The sequence below is a fragment of the Phyllostomus discolor genome, chromosome 7, assembly GCF_004126475.2.
Source record: "Phyllostomus discolor isolate MPI-MPIP mPhyDis1 chromosome 7, mPhyDis1.pri.v3, whole genome shotgun sequence".
Classification (NCBI taxonomy): Eukaryota; Metazoa; Chordata; class Mammalia; order Chiroptera; family Phyllostomidae; genus Phyllostomus; species Phyllostomus discolor.
The window spans coordinates 101854129-101876730 of record NC_040909.2 but is presented as its reverse complement, the minus strand read 5'-3'; the positions used below and the strand labels follow the sequence as shown (position 1 = coordinate 101876730).

Sequence of the window (22602 nt, the reverse complement as noted above, 5' to 3'; positions counted from 1 at the left end):
TAGCATCCGAGCGGATTCAGGTGCCCGCGATGCTGGGACCTGTCCCTGTCCCCGCGCAGACAATGCGGCCCGCGCCCGCCATCCCCCGGCGTCGCCCTGCGCACTCACCGACACCAGGAACTCCAGGGTTCCCACGTAGTCCCGCTCGGTCTTCTGGAGCTCGCTGAGCACACACACGCGCAGTCGAAGCTGCTTCTCCAGGTCCTTGGCGCTCTCCGCGCGGCCGTCCGCGCGGCTCTCGTCGTTCATGGTGGTCGGTGGGACCCCCGGCTGGCGGCAGTGCTGCGCGCTGTCTGGTCCACGCGGTGGGAAAGGAAAGTTGATGGCTCCGCAAAGTCCAAAGAGGGACGGGCGACTTTACATGCTGGGTAGAGGATTCGGCTGGGGCGCGGGGACAAGCCGGGGCACTCGCTAGAACTCCTGCGTGGGAGGCGCGGGGCGCTGCGGAGGAAACTCCCGGGAGATGGGGCTCAGGCCAGGGACCTGCGCGCCTGGCCCCGGCGCTCCGGCCTCACACGGCCCCGGCTGGAGGGGAGGCGGCTCTGGCAGTCACAGCGGTGACTTGGACATTAATCAAATGCTTTGTATCCATGTGACTCCGACCCTTTACCCTTCGCCAAATCTCAGGAAAAAGGAAACACAACCCTGGGGAAGTGTGTTGCGTGCCAGCTAACTAAACACACACACACACACACACACACACACACACACACACAGTTAGCACTTGAGATGGAACTAATGGGAGATTCCCAAACCTAGGAGGACACAGCTCCAGGGTTGCCCCTGTGTCTCCCGCCTATTGTTTAGCTTTAATGTGTTTTGTACAAACCCTGAAGGCAGAGAGACAAGTCCCCAGGCTTACATAACTGGATGGGAACAAAAACAAGCATGGTATTGACCCTCCCGTTTTTGAAACACACACACACACACACACACACACACACACATTGATTTTTTTGTTTTATTAAGGCACAAAACAGGTTTGTTTTTCACCACTTCCCCCCCACCGAGAATATTCCACAGGGTTGACACCCTCCTGCCTGCCCCTGGGAGAGTCAATTAGCATAATAAACAGAGACATTATGGGAAAGTGACCGCCCTGGCCCATACAATAAGCTCCAGATACAATAAGCATCACCATTGCCCTGTGCTGTTCTGAAGGGAGACCCTTAGCAAGTCTGTAACTTCTTTTCAACGTCTAGATAGTGTGTAAACCCAACCTGAGGCAAGAATATTTGTGCCAGTTCTGTTTCTAAGAGCTGGTATAATTTAAGACAGTGTCGCTAATTATAAAGACAAAGTTGTTACCAAATGCTCATCAAAAAAGTAGAGATGGCTTCCTAGGATTTGAAAATGGAGAGAAACAGAGAGCGTGTCTTGATTTTAATGTTTATGTTTATTGCCTTTTCTCACTTGAAACAGATCCAGAGCCTAATGAGCACTAAATATTTCCAATTAATTTAACAAGCAAGCAAAAATAATCCATATACATTTTGTCTTGATACTATTCATGTGTATTTTTCAGTCATTTTTCCTACTTACAACAATTTTGAATAGTCTGCAATAAATGACATTTAAATAAATGGAAGAATGAATTGTTTTGATGCAAGAAAGTGGCACATTAATTTGCTCCAATAGTTGAAAACATTAGAAAAACTCTAAAAAATAAAGATACTTTCCAATTATTGCCATTAAAATAGTGATCAGTTTTCCAGACGACGTCTTTCGAGAGCACAGTCTGTGATGAATCACTGTGTCCCTCTGTAATGAAGTGAATGGGGACTGTCCGTTTCTTCTTATACTGAGGACTCAGTTTGAATAATGTGTGAGGAAGCAGTAGAAAAGATGTGATTTTCCCCTCTTTTGCACGTGGCTATTTGGAGGTTTTTATGAGCAAAGGACAAATAAGTAAATGGCTTCACACCCTGTGGCAGAAGAACAAAGGACAAGGCACATGAAAGAGCAGACCTCACAGCACCTAGTAAACAATAAACAAACAAACAGAAGACCTGGGACAGTAATGAATGGAAATCAAACGCGATTGAACCTTTCACAACGTACTACAGGCAGCAGGGAATGGATGCATTTCCTCCTCCCTAGGTCTGCACCCTCTTCTAGTGTAAAAAGTAAGTGAATAAAGCATGTGTTGCATCAGATGTTCTCCCAGATAAAATAATATTTCTCACCAGTTGTCCCCAACTGAAGAACTGTTTATGCAATTTTTTTCTATCCAAAAAAATGAACTTATACACAACCCACTAAAACTTCAGTCTCACCTCTGAGAGCAATGCAGTGAGCTTAAATCATCAATGGGGTTTTACTCACCCAAAGCACGCGCCTGAGTTCCACACACATGTACTGAGGACCTCTTTGTGTGTTGCCTAGTACCAAGGCCTGAGACCATACAGATCTTGACCTCTAGGCAAGTATTTTTTTAAGGTGGGTCATAGATTATTATAGGACAATTCCCCCAAGATCTTGTTAAAATGAATATTCTCGAGCCCCATCGCAATGTTGTTGAATGAGAATCTCAAAGATGTTAGCCCTAAACTAATCTGACAAGATCTTCAGATCCTTCTTAGACATGCTAACACCTGAGAGCCACCATTCTAAAGATTAACAATTGAGTAGAACAGTGTCACATGTTTAAGTAATTCTATCGAAAGACAAACTGCAATGATTGCTTTGCAAAAAATAAAAAAAATGTGCAAGGAAGCTGGCAGAAAAATAGTCACTTAAAGTGTGCAGACTCAGTCTTCTCTCAGAAGTGCCCAGTGTAGGAATTACTAATAGTTTCTGCCCATTCTTCTGCTCCTCAGTGTACTCAACATCATTGGTAAGTAATGAACGGCTTCAGGACACTGGGTAGTGCCTTCTGCCAGGCAACTTTCAGAGTCTTCTGTAGCCCTGGCTGAGGTTCTTAATTCCTCATCAAAGACATAAGAGCATAAGAAAACAGGGCTGGAGTATCTGGAAACCTTCACTTTGATGGTAAATAAGGTCTTTCATAAACTCTGAATGTGTTGTGTCCCTCCCCACTTCCTCTATTGAAATTTCAGGCCCTCTCTGCCAGGGAAAGGAAAGCAACAACAAGAATGATGGACAGGATCCAGTTTTTTCCTGAAATACTAATGAGGTTGAAGCATCCAATAAAAAGGAGATGGAAGAAAAGGAGATAGAGAGAAGAGGCTGCTGGGTGGTAAACTAGCTCAGCTATTAAATTTATTTCATATGCACGAACTTGGCATAGTTAGAGTCCATTATCATACAGTTCAAAGATCCAAAGCACACGGCGGAGAGGACTCCTGGGCTGAATGAGAAAGCCAATGCTATCCCTTTGTAAGAAGACAGCTTCCTTGGTCCTGTTTCAGATGGAGATCATTTCAACATTCCTGTCATTTCAATACTAGGTAAAGTAATAAATCAAATTTGATGTGGACATTTATTAAGATAACAGCACTTGAAGAAAAATGGAAAGGTTGATTGTATGTCCATCTAGTTAAATAGAAAATTCTAAGAGTCAGACTATTTTTTACTTACAAGTAAAATCCTGGTATTTCCTTCACTACCCTGGTCTATGATAGATGATTCTAAATTATACCAGTTTAAAAATATTACAGATACATTGAGCTATATAATGCATAATTAAGAGTCTTGGACAAGAAGTAATTCTAAAACCCTCATTAATTCAGTTATACTTTAGTCATAACAAGCATGGGATGTACTGGAGCATGTAATTAAATATTTCTATCATACCAGTTCAAGGACTTTAGAATGTATGTTGCCTGAAAGGACAAAATATAGTTTTCATAGCCATGTTTTACTTTTAGTTACAATGTTTATGGCATATAAAAGTAAATAAATGTTTCAATAGGATTACTTTAGCAAGAGCAAGACTCTGAAGTTCTCAAAGATGTGGTCGTTTCCACACTGGCTTGACTAACCTCTCATAGCCGCAGTCTAACATGTAAAGATAGTCACTTTTTTTTATTATGGAAATTTAACCTACAACCATCCCTGTGAAATAAATAGCCAGTTCTTGTCTGTGGTTAGTCTCAGAAGAGACTTGATACATCCTTGCATTGTACCATCTGCCTGCTTAACCTTCCCTTATCATCTCCATTAAAAATCCTCTCCAATCTCCCACACCTCAAGTTACGCCCTATTATCTCCTCCCTGTGAATCTCTACTTGGTTGCCCTGTATCTTATATTAACACTCTCATATGTTCTCCAGGATTATCTTTCTCATATACATAAAATATATATTATATCATTCTAATATACATAAAATATATATTACTTTCTAATTATTATCTATACATGATGTATTATATATCAAATACATACTCATATATACATATGTCTTTCTCTACTTGACTTAGCCTGGTTTCCTCAGAAAGCAGAGTATGAGACAAAAGCTAATGTGAAGATAACATATATGATAACATATATTATTATTTCCCTTACTCCAGGAAGCAGGAGTAAGGAAAAGGAAGAGTCAAACAGAGAAAGTGGGAAAACCAATACAAGAGTATATACTAGAGTTGGCTGCCCCTCTGGGAAACTGGATGCTCTATCCTATAGGACCTTCTGAGAAGCCTTGTGAAATACGTCTCAGAACTACCCACCTGGAGGAAGAAAAATGGAAACATCTATTCATCATTTCCTACTCTCAGTTGGTCAGGGATTGTCCTGAAGGGCATAAATTGGCCCTTGTACATCCATGCTGCCCATGCATGAGTGTCTAGAGGTTTTTGCAGATAAGATTTGAGTCAGGAAGCGAGAAGGGTGAGGCACTCTTGGACTGTTCCTGTATCAGATTGGTCTAATCATTTGAGGAACTGCTTCCATGATCCTCAGAAATAAGGGAAGAGGTCAAGAGAGGTTTTCCATGGGTTTCCGATCGTGTTTCAGACACTTCAAGATAAAGACAAATGCCATTGTTGGCCAACCTCTCTGGCTGCATTCCATGCCACTCCCCACTGTGCAAATGCACCTCAGCCATGCTGGAACACTTTCAGGATTCTTACAATGCCAAACCCCATAGTACAGTCCCTTCTCCCTCATGAGGCACTGACTAGACTTCATCATGATTGCCAGATCAATTGATGGAACTCGCTACCAGACCACAGTGTCTTGAGGAAAAAGATTGTGTCACCCATGTGTACCCTGTGCCTCTCGATAATCTGGCATGTAATTATTGCTAAATGAATATTTGCTGGTTGAATAATGAATGAATAAATAGAAGAATAAAATACACTGGAACTCTATTGGCCTCCCAGAGCTTAATCATTCCATCTCTAAACAAAGACAGGTCTTTGTCATACATTAGTTAAACATTTGTAATGTATCCACCATTGCAATATCATATGGAATAATTTCACTGCCCTAAAAATCCACCGGCTTATTTCTCCCTCTCTCCAAGATCTTAGAAATCACTGATATTTTTACTATCTTCATAGTTTTTCCTTTTACAGAATGTCATACAGTTGGAATCATACAGCACATAACCTTTTCACATTGGCTTTTTTTACTAAAGCAATATGCTTTAAAGTTTCCTCCATGTCTTTTAATGATTGATAGCTTATTTCATTTTGTCACTGAAAAAACTTTATTGTCCGGATGCATTTGTTTGTTTAGCAACTTACCTACTGCAAGATATCTCAGATGCTTCTGAATTTGGCAGTTACAAATAAAACCACTATAAACATTTGTGTGCAGGTTTTTGTGTGGACATAAGTTTTCAGCTCATTTGAGTCAATACCAAGGAGTGTAATTGTGGGATCATTTAATAAGAGTATATTTAGCTTTATAACAAATTACCAAACTTTTTCCCACCAGTAATGAAAAATAGGTCCATTGCTCCCCATCCTCTCCAGCTTTTGGTGCTGTCAATGTTTTGGATTTCTTACTACCTAAATATATAAGTTGGTAAAATTGTATTTCATTCCCGTTCCCTTTGGGTCCAAAGTCGTAACACTCATGACACTCCAGGGACCACTTCTAAGTTAAATGATTCCTGTTTCATAAGACACCACCAGTTACTGAAAGACAGGCTTGACATCTCTTGATTTCCTTATAGTTGAGCCATGACTTTATTACATATTGCTTTGTTTTTATTTTCCATTTTTGGTGGAAATCATATTTTTCATGAAAAGAAGAAATATATTCTTTCTTCACAAAATCACTCACATTATCTAGCCCCTTAGGTACTATCTGTTGTCTTATTTTGTTTTTATTCTGTTCTTCATTGTTCTTGGAGCCCTTTGATTTAATTTCCAATCTGGGCTGATTGCTGAGGACTGATAGAAAACTCTCATTCTGGGATTGTTTTCCAAGGCCTCCTGGTGAATTCCACCATCTCTTCTATCAGAAATCTGTTCTCTGTGTATATTAATTTTCTAGGGCTACTGTAATAAGATACTCATATCTCACTGTTCTGGAGGCCAGAAATCCAACATCAAGGTGTCAGCAAGGTTAATTTCTCCTGACGTCTGCAAGGGAGAATCTGTGCATGCTTCTTTATTACTGCCTGGTACCCTCAGACATTCCTGTTAGTCTCTGTGTTTCAATTTCCCCTTTACAGAAGGACACAGTCATATTGGTCACCTTGATGACCTTGTCTTACCTTGATAATCTGCAAAGACCTTATTTCCAAATAATGTCACATGCTTACAATTATAATATCTTTGGGGGCACACAATTCAACTGACAATACTTGATATCTATACTTATTTTGCTGAATTATACCTTAAGAGATTTCCTTAGAAAGAGTGCATGGGATGTAAATTGCCTGAGTCCTGTTTATTATGGTTCATTAATAGCTTGACTATGTAAGAATGCTAGGTTCAGAATTATTGCCCATTAGAAGTTTGAATGCTTTGCTTACTTTTCTTCTACCATTTTTGTTAGTGATTGGAAAAAATGTATTATTTCCTTATATTTTCTTCCTCTCTATTATTGTATGCCCATTTTTCTGGAACTTTATTAGTTGAGTTGGATCTCCTATAATTATTCTCTGTATATAATATTAAAAGTGTTCAATCTCTTTGTTTTGTTGGTGTTGTCTCTTTGTTTGGTTCCATCTCCATTGGCTTTTTTCTCTATTTTGTAGGAGACATACTCACTTTATACTCTAACCTTTGTTAAGTTTTTCACTTGGCATATGATAATTCATGTAATATTCTAATTTGCTTTCTGATTCTTCTTTTCTCACAGCATTCTGCTCTTGTACTCCAGGGGCACTACATTCTGAAATCTTTCACTGAAGTTTCTGTATTTCTTGTAGAGACAATTTTCCTGCTTTTTTACTTTATTTTGTTGTTATTGTTGTTGTTTAATCTTATCCTTTCTTTACTTTATCCTGTCTTTAATCCTGTCCATTTCTAATTCTGATGGTCTTTGGATATCCCTCTATTTAAGAGAGGAGAAGAGGATAGTTTCTCTCTGTAGCAGGGGTGTGTTTCCTATACTCTTGTATATGGGTCTGTTTTCCTGCTTGGTGGCTCAGTGGTTGAGTGCTGGCCTGCAAATCAAAGGGTCGCTGGTTCAATTCCCCATCTAGGGCAAATGCCTGGGTTGTGGACCAGGTCCCCAGTAGGGGGTGAACAACAGGCAACCACACATTGATGTTTCTCTCCCTCTCTTTCTCCCTTCCTTCTCTTGTCTAAAAATAAATAAATAAAATCTTAAAAAAAAAGAAAAGAAACACTGTTTGGGAACTTTATGCTGTGTCCAAGGCTTGTCTAAATGAAAGGAAACCATCAGTGGGAACAGGCAGGTGGCACGTCCTTCGTTAGGGAGCTTCCAATTGCCAAAATGGGAAAACTTTACTCTGGGGTGCTGGCACTAAAAGTTCTAATTCTGCCTGTGCAGATATGTACATCTTATTAGAACAGAATCTTTAGGTATTTTCAGTCTGACATTGATGATTGGTTCCTGCACTAATCATTGGAGAACACAGAGGGGGGAAACGAAGACATAGGCATGTCTGCAAGAAAGCATGACTTGCTCTGCAGAGAGACTTCTCAAGGAAGTCACTAGTCCCCTCTGTCACCCTGTCCCCACCAAGTTTCCTTTTCTTCAGCCTTCTCCTGTTATTCTGCTCTCACGCTGCCTTGCTCTCTTTTTCTTGTCAAAACCTTCCATCCTCTTTTTATCTTTCAGCCATTTGTCAAAATCTCATGCATATGTTTCTCTTTATGGCAATGGGTGTTTCCTTTTACTATCATCTAACTGTGGTGACCGCAGGAAGTGGTGGTGAAGAGATATAGAAAAATATACATCCTCAGACCATTACCTTGAACCATCATTAGAAGCTTCAAATTCAATACAATACACCTGTCAGCGGGACATTTAAATAAAAGGGTTATGATAATCTAAAAAGAAAAAATCAGTGGTGTCTTCATATTTTGACACTAAAATAAGCATACCACACTAAGATGTGGTAGAACAGAAAGCCAGTTTTGAAGAGAAAGTTATGAAAACTGGAATATACCATATAAAGGAATCTACATGATAATTTTTAAAGATAATACTGGACAATGGATTATGCAACATATGTAACTTGCCGTGCATAACTAGCTTTACTTACCATTATGGGTAGATAATGACCTTTAATGAATTATGATTCTTCGTATTCACATCACTTAGTAATCTGACAATTCTGCCGCTCCCATGAAGAGATGAAGTCTATTTTTTTTTCTCTAGCTTAAATGTAGCTGACCTTGTTAATTGCACTTACCAACAGAATATGATAGAAGTGATGACATGCAAGTGCCTGAGATTAAGTCTTAAAAAACTTCAACTTTGCCCTGGCTGGCGTAGCTCAGTGAATTGAGCATGGGCTGGGAACTAAAGTGTCCCAGGTTCGATTCCCAGCCAGGGTACATTCCTGGGTTGCAGGCTATAACCCCCAGCAGCCGCACATTGATGTTTCTCTCTCTCTCTCTCTCTCTCTCTCTCTCCCCCCCCTTCCCTCTCTAAAAATAAATAAATAAATAAATAAATAAAATCTTAAAGAAAAAAAATGTTTACTATACCTTTTTAAAAAAACCTTTAACTTCCATTGTTGCCCTCTTAAAAGCCTAAGAGCAACATGCCAGACAAATACCCAGGGTGCCCTATTGCAGAATAACAAGCCATATGGAGGATAGCCAGGCCCTTCCAACCAGCAGTCAGTATCCATGTTCAGACATGAGGGTGATACCATCTGGGAATTACAGCCACAAGTGAACTGCTATATAATTGCAAACACATGAATGACCTTAGGCAAGACCAGAAGAAGAGACATATGGTTGACTCACAAAATTAAGATAAATAATAAATCATTGATGATTTAAGTTTTGGAGTGGTTTTTTTCTTGAGTGATAGATTCCTGAAACAACATCAATAATATCTAACAGAAGTTCTTAACACTGTCTCTAATTGGCATTTTAATGGCATGTGCCCATCTCTTCAACAGTCACTATGGCTGAAGTAATTCTGTGCACTAAGTAGCTTAGGACTGAGTTTTTGTTTAACCTTGAACTAACTGTTGCAGCAAGAAATTGTAATGACTGGCTTAGATCAAACCAGGTCCCATTCCTAGAAGTGAGGGTGAGTTCAGTCTCAGCCAAGCCAATGGAGAGGGAGTGAACTGATGCTAGAGAGGCAATTACAACATCCATGACAGGTGGAGGGAGGGTCACAACTGGCCATTATTCATGTCCTGCTTCTCTTGAAGCCAACAATGTTACCATGGAAACTGCTTGCATCCTGCCACCATCAGAACTGCCACCTCTGAGTCCACTGTACTAATGTCATTACTCTAAGCTTATTACTGCCAACATTATGAAACAACTCCGCATCCTAAGTGAGCATGGCATTCAAAGTGAGCAGCAAATACAGTCAATGTGTTGGACCACATTCCAGCTGAACTGAGCTGAGAACAATGTATGGAGGGGGTAAATGTAAAGTTGGAAAGACAGAAGATATGAGGCAGAAATAAGGAACAAACTGCAGCAGAGAAGAAGGGTAGTTTGCTAAGGCAAAGGGCCCATGGATGGGATGGGAAAGGCCACACATTCCTTCCATTGAAGCAGATTTAGAAGTTGCAAGAATAGCTCTGACTGTAGAATCAGCTATGAAAGAGAGAAATGTTCATTACAGTTTAGGATCCAGGGTCTGAGGAAGTATTCTGAGTTCCAGGACACCCACCACAGCTGCTACAACAAAGGCAGGAGTGGGCTTGCCTTGCAAATCACACATCTTCATCTCTGAAGAGTGGCTCTTTGCCTCCAGGATGTCCTCATTCCCTGACATTCGTGCATTCCCTCAACAGTTGCCAGAGATAATTTTCTCACTCTAACAACTGCTAAGCCCTAAGAGACTCTATATTCCAACTTCGTAGGTTTGGCTGTAGCAAAAGTACAAAACCACTCTACAGCTGAGCCCAGTTCAGGTTGACACATGGGCAGTCATTGTCAGGGATGAGGGAGGAATGAAAAAGAGAAAGAAAAAGAGGAGGGAAATGCTACCCATAAACAATATGCATATCCTAAAAAATATGCATATCCTGGCCAGGTTTTTCTTAGCTCTGACGTTCTCTCCTCACACATCTGTATGTGTTGCAAGTCATATTTTCTTTAAAAAAATAAATAAGGTGCCAAAACGTGGATTCTTCTTGGTATAATTTTATTTTTTAGAATTTTAAATCCAGACCATTGACTTATTTTCTAGTAACCTCTTCATTTATGTTAAGAAAACAGTTAAATTTAATAACAAAACTTGTTAAAAAGAACACAGAAAAGGAAAACTACTCATTCTTCACTGTTATGACTATTGTGCAAATTCTAAAATAAAGCCTGTTGTTTTTTAATCCAATCTAACTGTATGTAACATTAAGTATAGAATTCAGTCCACTCACAGTGTATCAAAATGACCAAGGAAGATTAATTTTAGGAATGGAAGGGGATTTGACATAAAAACATTTCAATTAACATAATTCACAAAGTAACATACTGAGGAAAACACTTTTTCATCTTTTCAATATATATTCTGGAATGGCACTTGATAAAATATGGCAGAAACTCTAATAAAAGCTCTAAGAAAACATTGAAATAAGTGGCTTAAATATGATGAGGCAACAAATATTATTCCAAATGGTGAAACACTAAAACCATTTCCATCAAAATCAGGAGCAAGAAATAAATGTATGATCATTAACAACATTGATTCTACAGTTCTAGGGAACTGCAGTTCTAGGGGATATACTACAGTAAAGTAATAAAAATATCATTCAATATTGAACAAGAAGAAATTAAATTATCTTTTTGCTGATATGATATGCTGTGAAAAGGAGATTTGATTAGTTATTAAAAGATAGATATGCAAAAAATAGTAGCTTTGGAAATAATATTGGAAATAATGAGCAAGAAACATGAACAGAAAATACAAGCCATTTATCATGTGGTTTAAAAACATAACATTTATTTCTAACAATAAAGATAAAGAACTTAATTGAATGTAACTGTAAGCTATTATCTGAGGTCCTATAACAAGATTTAAAAAGGGAAAGTCTTTATATCATAAAAAATATCCAAGGGCAGTAAAAAATAAGTATGAAAAGTACAGGATTGATTTCCCTTGCAAACATTCACACCTTAACATAAAATCACTGTGATCAAAAGAATGTGTTATTAGCACATAGACAACTATATCAGAGTAACAGAAAACAGTCAATATATACTATAATGTACGTACAAATTCAATATCTAACAAAGGCAACATTCAAACGTAAAGAAAATGAGGCATCTACTTCTGGCCATGATGGCATGATAGGGACTGGATTTAGCCTCTCATCTTAAACAACTAGACGAGCAGACCTGATATATGAAACAACAGTTTTCAGACATTGTACTACAGGTAGCTTAGAGCAGTGATTCCTAAGAAAAGCGAAACAAGAAGGATGAGACCCATGGGTGACCTAGCTCACTGCACAGAGAGGCTTTTCAAGCTGATATCTAGGGAGGGGAGCTCAAATAGTCCAGCAACCTCATTGATTGAGGAGACAAAACTTAGGAGGCCAAAGAAGTATAACTCGCAGGGTAGAGGGCTGGGGAGGAGAGAAATGCACAGGGAAGGATTCACAGATCTACAAAGGGACCCTCTCAGAATTTTTCCTAAGAACTGATTTCTGTGTGCGTGTGAGAAAACTACTTAAGGATGAGGTGGAGCGACACTTGGATCTCATACGGAGCCAGGAATAATTTATGATCCTACCAGCCAGAGTGGGAGGATCTAATAGATGAGCAATCAGGGAGAGTACACAGAAGGGTATTGTTTAGTATCAGGCCACTCATCCCTATGTTAAACCTGCCTAATGAAGATTAAAAGCAAACCTGAGAGGCCACACTGATTCTAAGTAATCTTATTTGTCCAGGACAAAGCCCCAAATATGTAAAAACATACAAAAATATCCAGCATTCGATAATGTAAATCTTGCCATGTCTGGCACTCTATAAAAATTAACTGATAGGCTTTAACAGGAACCTAAACAACAAAACAAACAAACAAGCAAAATACAGTCAAAGACACTGAAATAGAGAACAGGCTGACAGGGACCAGAGGGGAGAAGGGAGGGAATCTCAGGGGAATTTCAGGGGAGAATGGGAAGGGTTTACAGGAACAAATATAGAGGACAAAAACTAGAAGGGATGGAAATGGGAGGTGGGGAGGGATGGGTGGGTGGGCTGGGATGGGAGTAAAGGACAGAAAACTGTACTTGAACAATGATTAAAATAAAAACTAAAATAAAATAAAATACAGTATTTTCTAAAAGTGAAAAAAAATTAACTGATAGGCAAAAAAGCAGGAAAAAATAAGCCTTAATCATTTTTCAAGAGAAAATTCAATCAACATCAACAGACCCAGAAATAAGATGCTAGAATTAGCAGACAAGGATGTTATACATAAACCCCTTATGTTCAAGAAGTTAAAGTGTGGGGTAAGGAGGGGAGAAAGAAAATATATTAAAAAGAGACAAATCTTACCCCTATCAATGAAAAATACAATATGTAAAATGAAATACACTAGATGGAATCAAAAGCCGATTAGACATTGCAGAAGGAAACACTACTGAACATGAAGACAGAGTAGTAGAACTTACCCATAAATAAACACAACAAGAAATTGAACAGAGCACTCTTGAGTTGTGAGAAGATAACAAATGGCCTGACTTATATTTGTAACTGGAGTCCCAAGGACATGAAAGGGAATTCAGGGGGACAGAAATATTTGAAGAAATGATGGCTAAAATATTTTCCAAATTTGATAAAAACTACAAGCTAAAAATCTAAGAAGCTTACTGCTATGGACTAAAATGTGTTCCCCCAAAATTCATATGCTGAAGCCCTAACCCCATCCCAATCATTGGAAATGAAACCTTTTGGAGGTAATGAGGTTTTGATGAGATCATCAGGATGGGGCCTTCATGATGGAGTAATGAGAGGGAGGGAGGCCAGTGAGTTAATCAGTGATGCCTATCAAATGAAGCCTTCATAAAAACCCAAAGGATGGCGTTTGAAGAGCTTCCAAGCTAGCGAACACCTTGAGGTGCTGGGAGAGTGGCATGCTTGGTTAGGATATGGAATCTCTATGCCCCTTCTCCATTCCTTGCCTTATGCATTGATTTCATCCAACAGTTCCTCACTTATAACCTTATAATAAACTGTTAATCTAGTAAGTAAAATGTTTCTCTAAATTCTGTGAGCTGTTCTAGCAAATTCATCCAACTCAAGGAGGAGGTTCTGGGGACCTACAGTCTATAGGTCATGGGTCAGATGCATGGCACTTGGACTAGTGACCAATGTGTGTGTGTGACCGGGGCAATCTTCCAGGACCAAGCCCTTAACCTGTGGGATCTGACAGTGCCCCAGGGTAGACAGTGTCAGTGCTGGATGGCAGGACATCCAGTAGGTGTCACAGAATTTCTAGGTGTGTGGAAAAAACAACACCCACTGGAACTGGCATTAGAATCATATCCTTGGGTCCTCAACTATAGACCCTAAAGATAAAAATTGCCCTTACTTTTTAAGCAAAATGCTTCTAAAGTGCTTTAAAATCAAAATATGTTTTAACTGTTGCCACAAGTAAGATGTTTACTTAGCAATGTTGACCTTAGTCCCTAATCTTTATGAATAAAGGAATGCATTTTTCAATTAATGTCCCTTTTCTGGAATTCAAAATAATCTGTTAAATGGAAAAAGACTACTTTGATTTGATTGGCATGGCCTTTCAAATATTACAGGCATAAGGAAGTATATTTAATAGCCTCTTTGGAAATATATTTGAGGACCAGATAATTCTTAGTACAAACTTTCCTTTTTAAAAAATGGGGAAAATATATAGCCAAATTAAATATCATGGAAAAGTTGCCCTTGATTTTAATCAGAAATTTCTAATATTCCCATTTTCACAGGATCTAGAGCTCATGGTACATGAAGGAAAGGTTTTTTTACATGTTCCTTTTTGAAAAGAATATTGGTTATTAGTCTCTGAGAAAACTTTAAATGGGTGAAGTGTGAGATTTTTTAAAAGTATGCTTGTTTGTTTTTAACCAAAACTGGTAACTTAATAATCTGCTTTAGGCCCTGGCCGATGTGGTTCAGTTGGTTGGAGCACTATCCTATAAGCCGAAAGGTCACAGGTTCGATTCCTGGTCAGAGCACATACCTAGGCTGTGATTCAGTCCCCAGTTGGGGCAAATACAGAAGGCAACTGAGAAATGTTTCTCTCACATCAATGTTTCTCTCTCCCTTCTTCCTCTCCCGACCCCCGACCCTTTGCTCTCTTTCTGGAATCAATGAAATATATATCCTCAGGTGAGGATTAAAAAAAAACAAAAATAAGCTGCTTTAGGCCTTTTTCTGGGTTTTTCCCTAAAGCAGAGATGAAAGCATATTTGGGAAGTCCAGATGATTCTTATTTTTCCAAAATTGAGTGGTTTGTCTCCCAGTTAAGAAAGAATAATATTCTTGACACCACAACTTGCCATTTCCATACTTACCTTTTTTTAGATTAGCTTTACCATAACCATAATCTCTGTCACTGAGGATGCAATCACACCCCACCTCACCCCACCCCCATTCTTTGTTACATGCACTTGTCTTCTCAATTCCATGTAACATGCTGTGTAAGCCCAGCTTCTAGATAGTAAGGTCCCCAAGTTTTTCCTCCCTATCTGATTCACCCTCTGTAAGCTTTCCTTTACACAAATGTAAGGCTCTCACTGTGGTCAGCTCAAGAGACCTCACCTGGCTTGCATTACCTGGTACAGTCTTCCTTGCCTCATATTTCATCTGTGATGAGCAAATATTATTGTTTATCCAGAGGTTTTAACTCCACACACATAGGCAGGAAAGATAAAAGAACATAATAGTAGGTCTTTCCTTTAGTCAAAACCAAACTTACTAATGGCAATGCTAATACCAATGAAGACAAAAATTGGGCAGAACAAGCAACCCAGAAACTAAATCTGCAACCCAGATCTTAAGAGACCTTGAGGCCAAAGATATATTAATACTCATATACATATATACATATATAATAATTATTAATATATTTACAAATATGGTAGATAATTTATAGGGCTAGGTTGATGATATCAACTCATCCACTTGCAATTAGCGATTGTGTTTTAAGTAAAGGGTCTATACTTAAAACATTTACTTTAATTCAAAAGAATGTGGTTTCCTACTCAATGTCATTTTATTTGGGCTCCAATGATCCTCTGTGTATGTATATGTGTGTGTTACTATAACCAAAGACAAAATATGTTTCTGATTGGTATTTATACTACATAGGATCTTACCTTCTAACTGGAATAAATACTGGAATATTTAGGACAATGTATTTTTCAGGTAAACTTTGAAAAGTATCATTCTCCAGTCTTAAATGACAGGCCTTCCATTTCTCTTGTGTTGGCTTTTGCATGATCAAATATCTATTTTAAGATGAATCCAGTTTATTCAAATCTCAGGCAAATGTAATTAGTTAGGAAAATTAAATTTAGAAGTAAAGTCTCTATTTCCTCCAGATCGATGAGTTTATACCCAGAATCAACATTAGTGGAAATTTTCAGATTTTTCAAGTAGAGAACAGCCCCCTTCAGAAATTATAGGAGAATAAACCCAGAAAAGTTTCAATCAGAGCCTCTTTATGTTGTTCTCTTCAATTAAAGGCTAAAATTGCATCTCTAAAATCATTGGTTCAGGGAATGAAATATATTCACAGTCTGGCACAAATAACACCCCTTGTTTATTACAAAATCATAAGCATATAATTCTGTAAAATAACAATATCACATTCAAGCATACCATATGATATTTTAGATGAAATGTTCAAATTAAAACTATAAATTGTTACACCCATATTATTACCCAACAACCACACTTAAGCAGGTCTTACTTCTGCTGGACCCTGTAGAATAGCTTAAAGCTGGTCACCTTATTTTCAGAGTGTAATCAATAAGACTAAAAATAAAATTATAGCAATGTAAGAAAGTAAATGCATTAAAATTAGAATATCACTTCCTAGAAGTGAACTTCTTAAACTGGTTAATGTGCTGTTCAAAGAAAAATACTTCAAAGGTGTACTTCTCTGCATGACTAAGATTCTTTGCAATTAAAAACCTCTGTCTTGAAATATTCTTTAACTTTAAAGGCATTGCTAGTCAGAAAATCCCCCTGGACTCCTTGGTGATACTCCTCATTTTTTTTCCAGTAATAGGACATGACAATACCAAAATACAACGGAGCCCACACATCTGTTAGCCACTTTGGCTGTAGGTACTCAGTTGATGCAAGATGAGCCTGTTGAAGCATGGGGGAGGGGCACAAACCAATGAATGCAACCTGCTCACTGAAGCACCAACTCCAGAGGTAAAATGACAAAGGCAAGGATCCACTTTAAAGTTTATAGGTGTATATGTGAGCATGTTCTATATGTGTGTATTCTGCCTGGGGACAAAGGTACTCAATACATATTGGTTGATTGATCAATTTTTATTTTGCAAAATAGAGATCCCTCTTGAGAGACAGAATTGAAATAGTCTTGAAAGAGTCATGTTGAATTCAGAAGTAGTTTTTCTGTTAGGGTAATCAGGATCAAAATATTCACCCAATTTACTTAATTTTCTCAGTATGTGTGAATATATAAATTAAGTAAATGCACTGAAAAAAGTATAACAATAGTCCAATGATATCTTCATCATCAAACATTCAAAATAGTATAAACAGCTTCCCTGTACTGGCCACATCCTCTGTTCTAGACATTGGCTAACATGTAATTAATAACTACTATATTATTAATACTCCATTTTATAGATGAAAACATTAAGGTTATACCCAACTTCCTCAGAGTGAATTGGTAGCAGATCTGGATATTACTCAGATGTGCCTGACCCAAAAGCTTATTTGTTCAACTTTGTAAGGAGTTTTTAGTGGTGACACCCTGACCAAAAACAGTAGCGTTATCTAGAAACTTGTGAGAAATGCACATTCTCAGGCCCTGCCCTACATCTACTGAATCAGAAATCTGAGGGTAAAGCTTAGCAATCTGGTTTTTAACAAGCTCCTGGGAAATTGTGATACCTGCTCAAACTTGAGAATCACTGCTTTGTTTTATTCTATCTTTAATATAGACTATCATGTTATGATTAATTGAATATGACAAAGATTCTTTACTTGACCAAATTTTACTCAGGCCCCTAAATCTTCTCCTAGGCCTGTCTGTGCCTTTCTTGTAAAATCCAATTATGGCCAGAAACTAAGTCAATTCAACCAGCACCCTCCCTTATATAATGAAGGGCATCACCTTCATTATATGATCAGATTGCTCATCCTTCACCATCCCCCACATAATGTCTCATTACCCTGGCCTGTCTTCTGCAAAAATCCTGTGAGGTCCAGTTTACCTGGAACCCCTTTTACTCCTGATGTTTCTTCTTAGTGATTTTCCATCCACTGACCGCTCCCTACCTTACTCTTTGGCTATAAATTCTCACTCGTCCGTACTGCATTTGGGGTTCAGCCCCAGCTCTCTTGCACACTGTGCCATCCCATCGCAGTGGTCCCTATACCTGTCTTGATGGTCCTGAGTAAAGTCTGTCTCACCATCTTTAACAAGTATCACTGAATATTTTTTCTTTAACAAATATGCACAAATATACTAAGCATCAACTATCTAGCTCATGTACAACTATATGCACAAATATGCACAACTATATTAAGCTCAAACTACCTAGAAGTTGTATAACTCAGTCACAGTTCACATAAAATCAAAAATACCCTTGTAAGTGGCAGTAAAATAATTTTAAAATTACCACACATACAAGATACAAAATACAAGAAACATTGTACATAGGACAATGACCCATCAGTCCTCCTTCAAAGTACGCACCTTGGGACCTCACACAGTTCTCCTAGCATCTTTTCGACTGTTCAAAACACTCTACAAAATTGTTGGAATTGCCACCAGCTGCCCTGTTGTATGTTCCTGAATCTCATTGACAATCTAAAATCTCTTCCTGTTCAAAGGTGATTTTAGTTTTTGGAAAAACCAGAAGCCTCAGGACACCAAATCTGGGCTGTAGGAGGGCTGAGTCACCTGGGTGATTTGATATTTCACAAAAAATGTGAGGCATGAGTGGGCACAAGCTGTGAGACATGAGTGGACATGTTGTCATGATGAAACTGCCAATCACCAGTTGCCCATAGCTGCAGCCTTCTGAATTATCACAAAGGAATATTCAAGCTTAATGAAAAATTTGATGCAGATTAGTTGCTCTACTCAGTCATTTTGAATGTGATGGCCACACAGTGCACAGGTTCATTCAACAGCATGTACCACCCCCACTGGCTAGTACAGTGAAGGCATCACTGTTCACACATGTGCATTCCAGTCCACTCTCCTTGGCTGCCAGGTTATATCAATGTCACACAATCATTCTCATTATATTAACAATGGCTGGACTTTTTCCAGACATGCCTCATTGTATATTTGTCAAAATTGAATCATAATATCCCGAGTTTTTCTCTAATATATTGTAAGATGAAAAAAGAAACTTGAAAGATAATGTTAAGAAACAATAATTCTAAAATTAAAATCCATTTTTTGACCTTTTTTAATCAATTTGGCTATTTATTGACATTTATTATTATTAAAATATGAATATCAGCTTATATGAAGATAGTTATATTTCCACAGATTGATTGTAATCAGCCATAGTCACTATATGTAGCCAATCATTCTAAAATGTCTTAAATATATTCATGCTTTAACTTTAAAATAAACGGTTTTAATAAAACAAAAATACCTATTCTCAGATTATAGAAGACTGAACAACAATCTGCAACTATGAACAAAATAAATAATGCCATTTTAATGAACCATGGAAATCATATGGACCAATACAAGTATATTATAAATCAGAAAAATTTTTCCAATGAGATAACATGGACTTTCCCCAGATAGCATAACCTTTACCTTGCATGAAGAGAATGCTTGGAGCTGGCCTCTGAAGGTATCCTCTGATCAATTTTTTCTCTCTTCCAATATGCACATGCCACTCCTCAAATCTAGAAGTGCAGTTCATTTTCTCTTTGTTTAAGGAAGCCTTTACTTTTGTTTCACTTTTGAAGGTTTCTTTCACTGTATATGAAATTTCCTTCAGCACTCTGAAGATGTCACTCCATTGTCATCTTTCTTACATGGTTGCTGGTAAGAAGTCTGCTATTAACCTCACTAATGTTCTTTTGTTGATAAGCTTTTTCTCATTGCTCTTAAGATTTTCTCTTTGTTTTCAGTTTCTAACAGTTTGAATGTGATGTGCCTAGGTTTGTTTTTTTGATTTGAGGATTGTTTTAGAAATTGACTCTGCTAGGTGTCCTTTGAGTTCCTTAGATCTATGGTTTAATGTCTGTGAGTAATTTTGAAAATATTTCAGTCATTATCTGTTCAAGTATTAATTCTGCCATATTCTCTTCTCTTCTGGGATTCCAGTTACACATATGGCATACCATTTGATATTATCTGACAGATACTGAATGCTCTGTTTGGTTTTTCACCTTTTTTTTCTTTGTTTTTCAATTCAAGTAATTTCTATTGACCTATATTTAAGTGCACTGATTCTTTTGTAGACCATATGAAGTCTACTGATGAGCCCATCAAAGTCACTTTTCACTTTTCTTAGTAAGTTTTTTACTTTTAGCATTTCCATTTGATTCCATCTTATAGTTGACATCTCTCTGCTGAACTGCCTCTCTTATTGTGCATATTTGTTTTTTATTAGAGATTTTAAAAAATTAATCACAATTATTTTAAATTCTGACAGTTCTAACATTTGTCATATCTGAGTCTGATTCCGATAAGTGATTTACCTTTTCAGATTTTTTTCCTTACCCTTTTGTATGCCTCATCAGTTTTGTTGTTGTTATTGTTGTTGCTAAAATCTGGTCATGTTGCATAAGATAGTAAATACTGAAGGAAATAATTCTTAAGTTTGGAGATGAGCCTGCCTTTCCTTCTCTAAGGCTTTTAGGATAGAGCTTTGTGTTAATATAGTCAGAAGTGAGGCTGGTTTTGAAGTTCATTGTTGCTATCATTGCCTTTAGAGCACTAAAGCTTCAAATTTTTCTAATAATGTCGTATGTTTAAACTATGGGTGTATTTGCCAGTGTGTTTTCTCAACACTTGCTCACTGCTTGGCCCTGGGTCTTCCATTAATACTGTTTTCCCACTGTACATTCCACTTTTATTTATACTCAACACTTGTTAGTGTGGTGGGACAGAGAGTCTTGTGCTCTGATGTTTTGATTAAGTCTCAGTCCTAGGCAGACTCTATGAACCTTGGGAATATGCTCTTTACAAGTATTACTGCATCTTCTTCAGATGTAAAGCTGGGCCCAGAACATATTTCTTCCCTCTGCTGGCTACAATGGGTTTCCACTAGTACTTTCAAGCTACAATTTTTGTTGCCTATTCTCCTATAGATTAAGACTTTTATTTCATAGGAGGAGAGGGGAGAGGGATCTGTACAGAACTGTAACAATAGCTGCTATTCCATGTCCCAGTCAGCATCTCAGGCACATTTTCTCAAGATTCTACCTGGTCTTCCTTATGAGTACCTATTAGAGTTCTTTGAGGGAAAACCAGCAAAAAGACCCAATCCCCTATACTTGGTTTTAGCGATTTATTAAAATTTGCTTGATGAATATTTTATCAGCTTTTATGGTGCGTGGTGGTATCTGTCCAAGGTAAGCAAACACTCATGTTTTATTTCTTATTGCATATCCCTATCTCTCTGAAGATTTGAAGTAATTGTCCAGTGACCTTAGCAATTTGAAGGGTTCACAAAATGTCATAATTGTATAGTTTGTCCTGGTTTTGTCTTTTTGTAGATGTGTATGACATATTTTATCCAGGTCTCTATTCTGAGCTGAAACTCTTATTTCCTTCCTTTAATAATTTTTGTAAATTGCTAATGACCTTGTGATTGGCTTTGATTGCTATAATACAATAGAAGCTACAACGTGGGACTTTGAGACCAGACAGACTTACAGAAGAATGGCAGTTTCCACTAACCGCCTTGTGGAGTCCTGAGCCAGCCACTATGTAAGAAACATATGCAGCCTACTGGAGAGAAAGGCCACCCAGTGCGCCCACAAGTCAGGGAGGAAGCCATCCTTGATGATCCAGCTCCACCTACCACCCAACTGTGATTTCACATGAGACCCCAGGCAAGACCAGTAGAACCAGCACCCAGCTGAGTCCCCACCAACACACAGAATCCTGCAAACTAAGATTGTTATTCAGCAATAGATAACAAAGTAGTGCTCACCAACTGTTTGCAAGGTACATAAATTAAAATCTTAGACTTATTACCTCAACCATAATTCTTTAAATACCACATTTTTTTCCTTCTAAGAGCATTACGTAGTCAAGCATGTACAGCAAAGGACTAGTGAGAGAAAAATTTAACCCAGAGGAGGTTGAAAATGAAAAGTGTTATTATTTTCCCCCACTGGATCTGAAGGGGGATCAAGATTCAGTTTAGAGATGAGAGAACTGATGTGTTGTCTTTACCAAAGCACACACCCTACAGAATGTTGCCACATTAAGCTCAAAATTAGTTCACATGGAGCTAAGGAGCCATTGTATTTGAATTTAATGATCTTTCAAAGACAATCTTATATATAATGATTAAAATGAGATGTAAATAAAATATTATTATTCCAAGCAAATTACCCTAAAAATATGCATGATATTCTTTAGAATATTTCTAAACTTATTCCTAAGTTTACACTTAGAAATAAGCTATTTTCTACACTTATTCTAATTGTGAATTTACCCTGTTTACTTAAAATATTGCTTAAAGTTTTAACCACTCTGAAGAGAGTCAGAAAATGACTAAAATTTGCCAAAACAGAGACATTTTTATCAGCTCAGACAACAAATTACACCACATACAATTAGTGCTACTCTGTAACCATGCTGTCTCTTAAAACTTAATTAATGTTTAACAAAGAAGGCCTAATGAGATAAATGACTCAAAGCCTGGTCAG

At 38.0% G+C, this 22602-nt stretch overlaps 1 protein-coding gene across 1 annotated transcript in view; it reads right to left on the bottom strand.

The window, feature by feature from the left end:
* PREX2 (phosphatidylinositol-3,4,5-trisphosphate dependent Rac exchange factor 2) overlaps positions 1-670 on the bottom strand; it is a 221529-nt gene extending 220859 nt beyond the window's left edge. Inside the window, 1 exon segment of the mRNA XM_028533661.2 lies at positions 109-670. Within this exon segment, the coding sequence (XP_028389462.1) occupies positions 109-249 (141 nt within the window). The 5' untranslated portion in view covers positions 250-670.
* Positions 671-22602: the final 21932 nt, after the last annotated feature.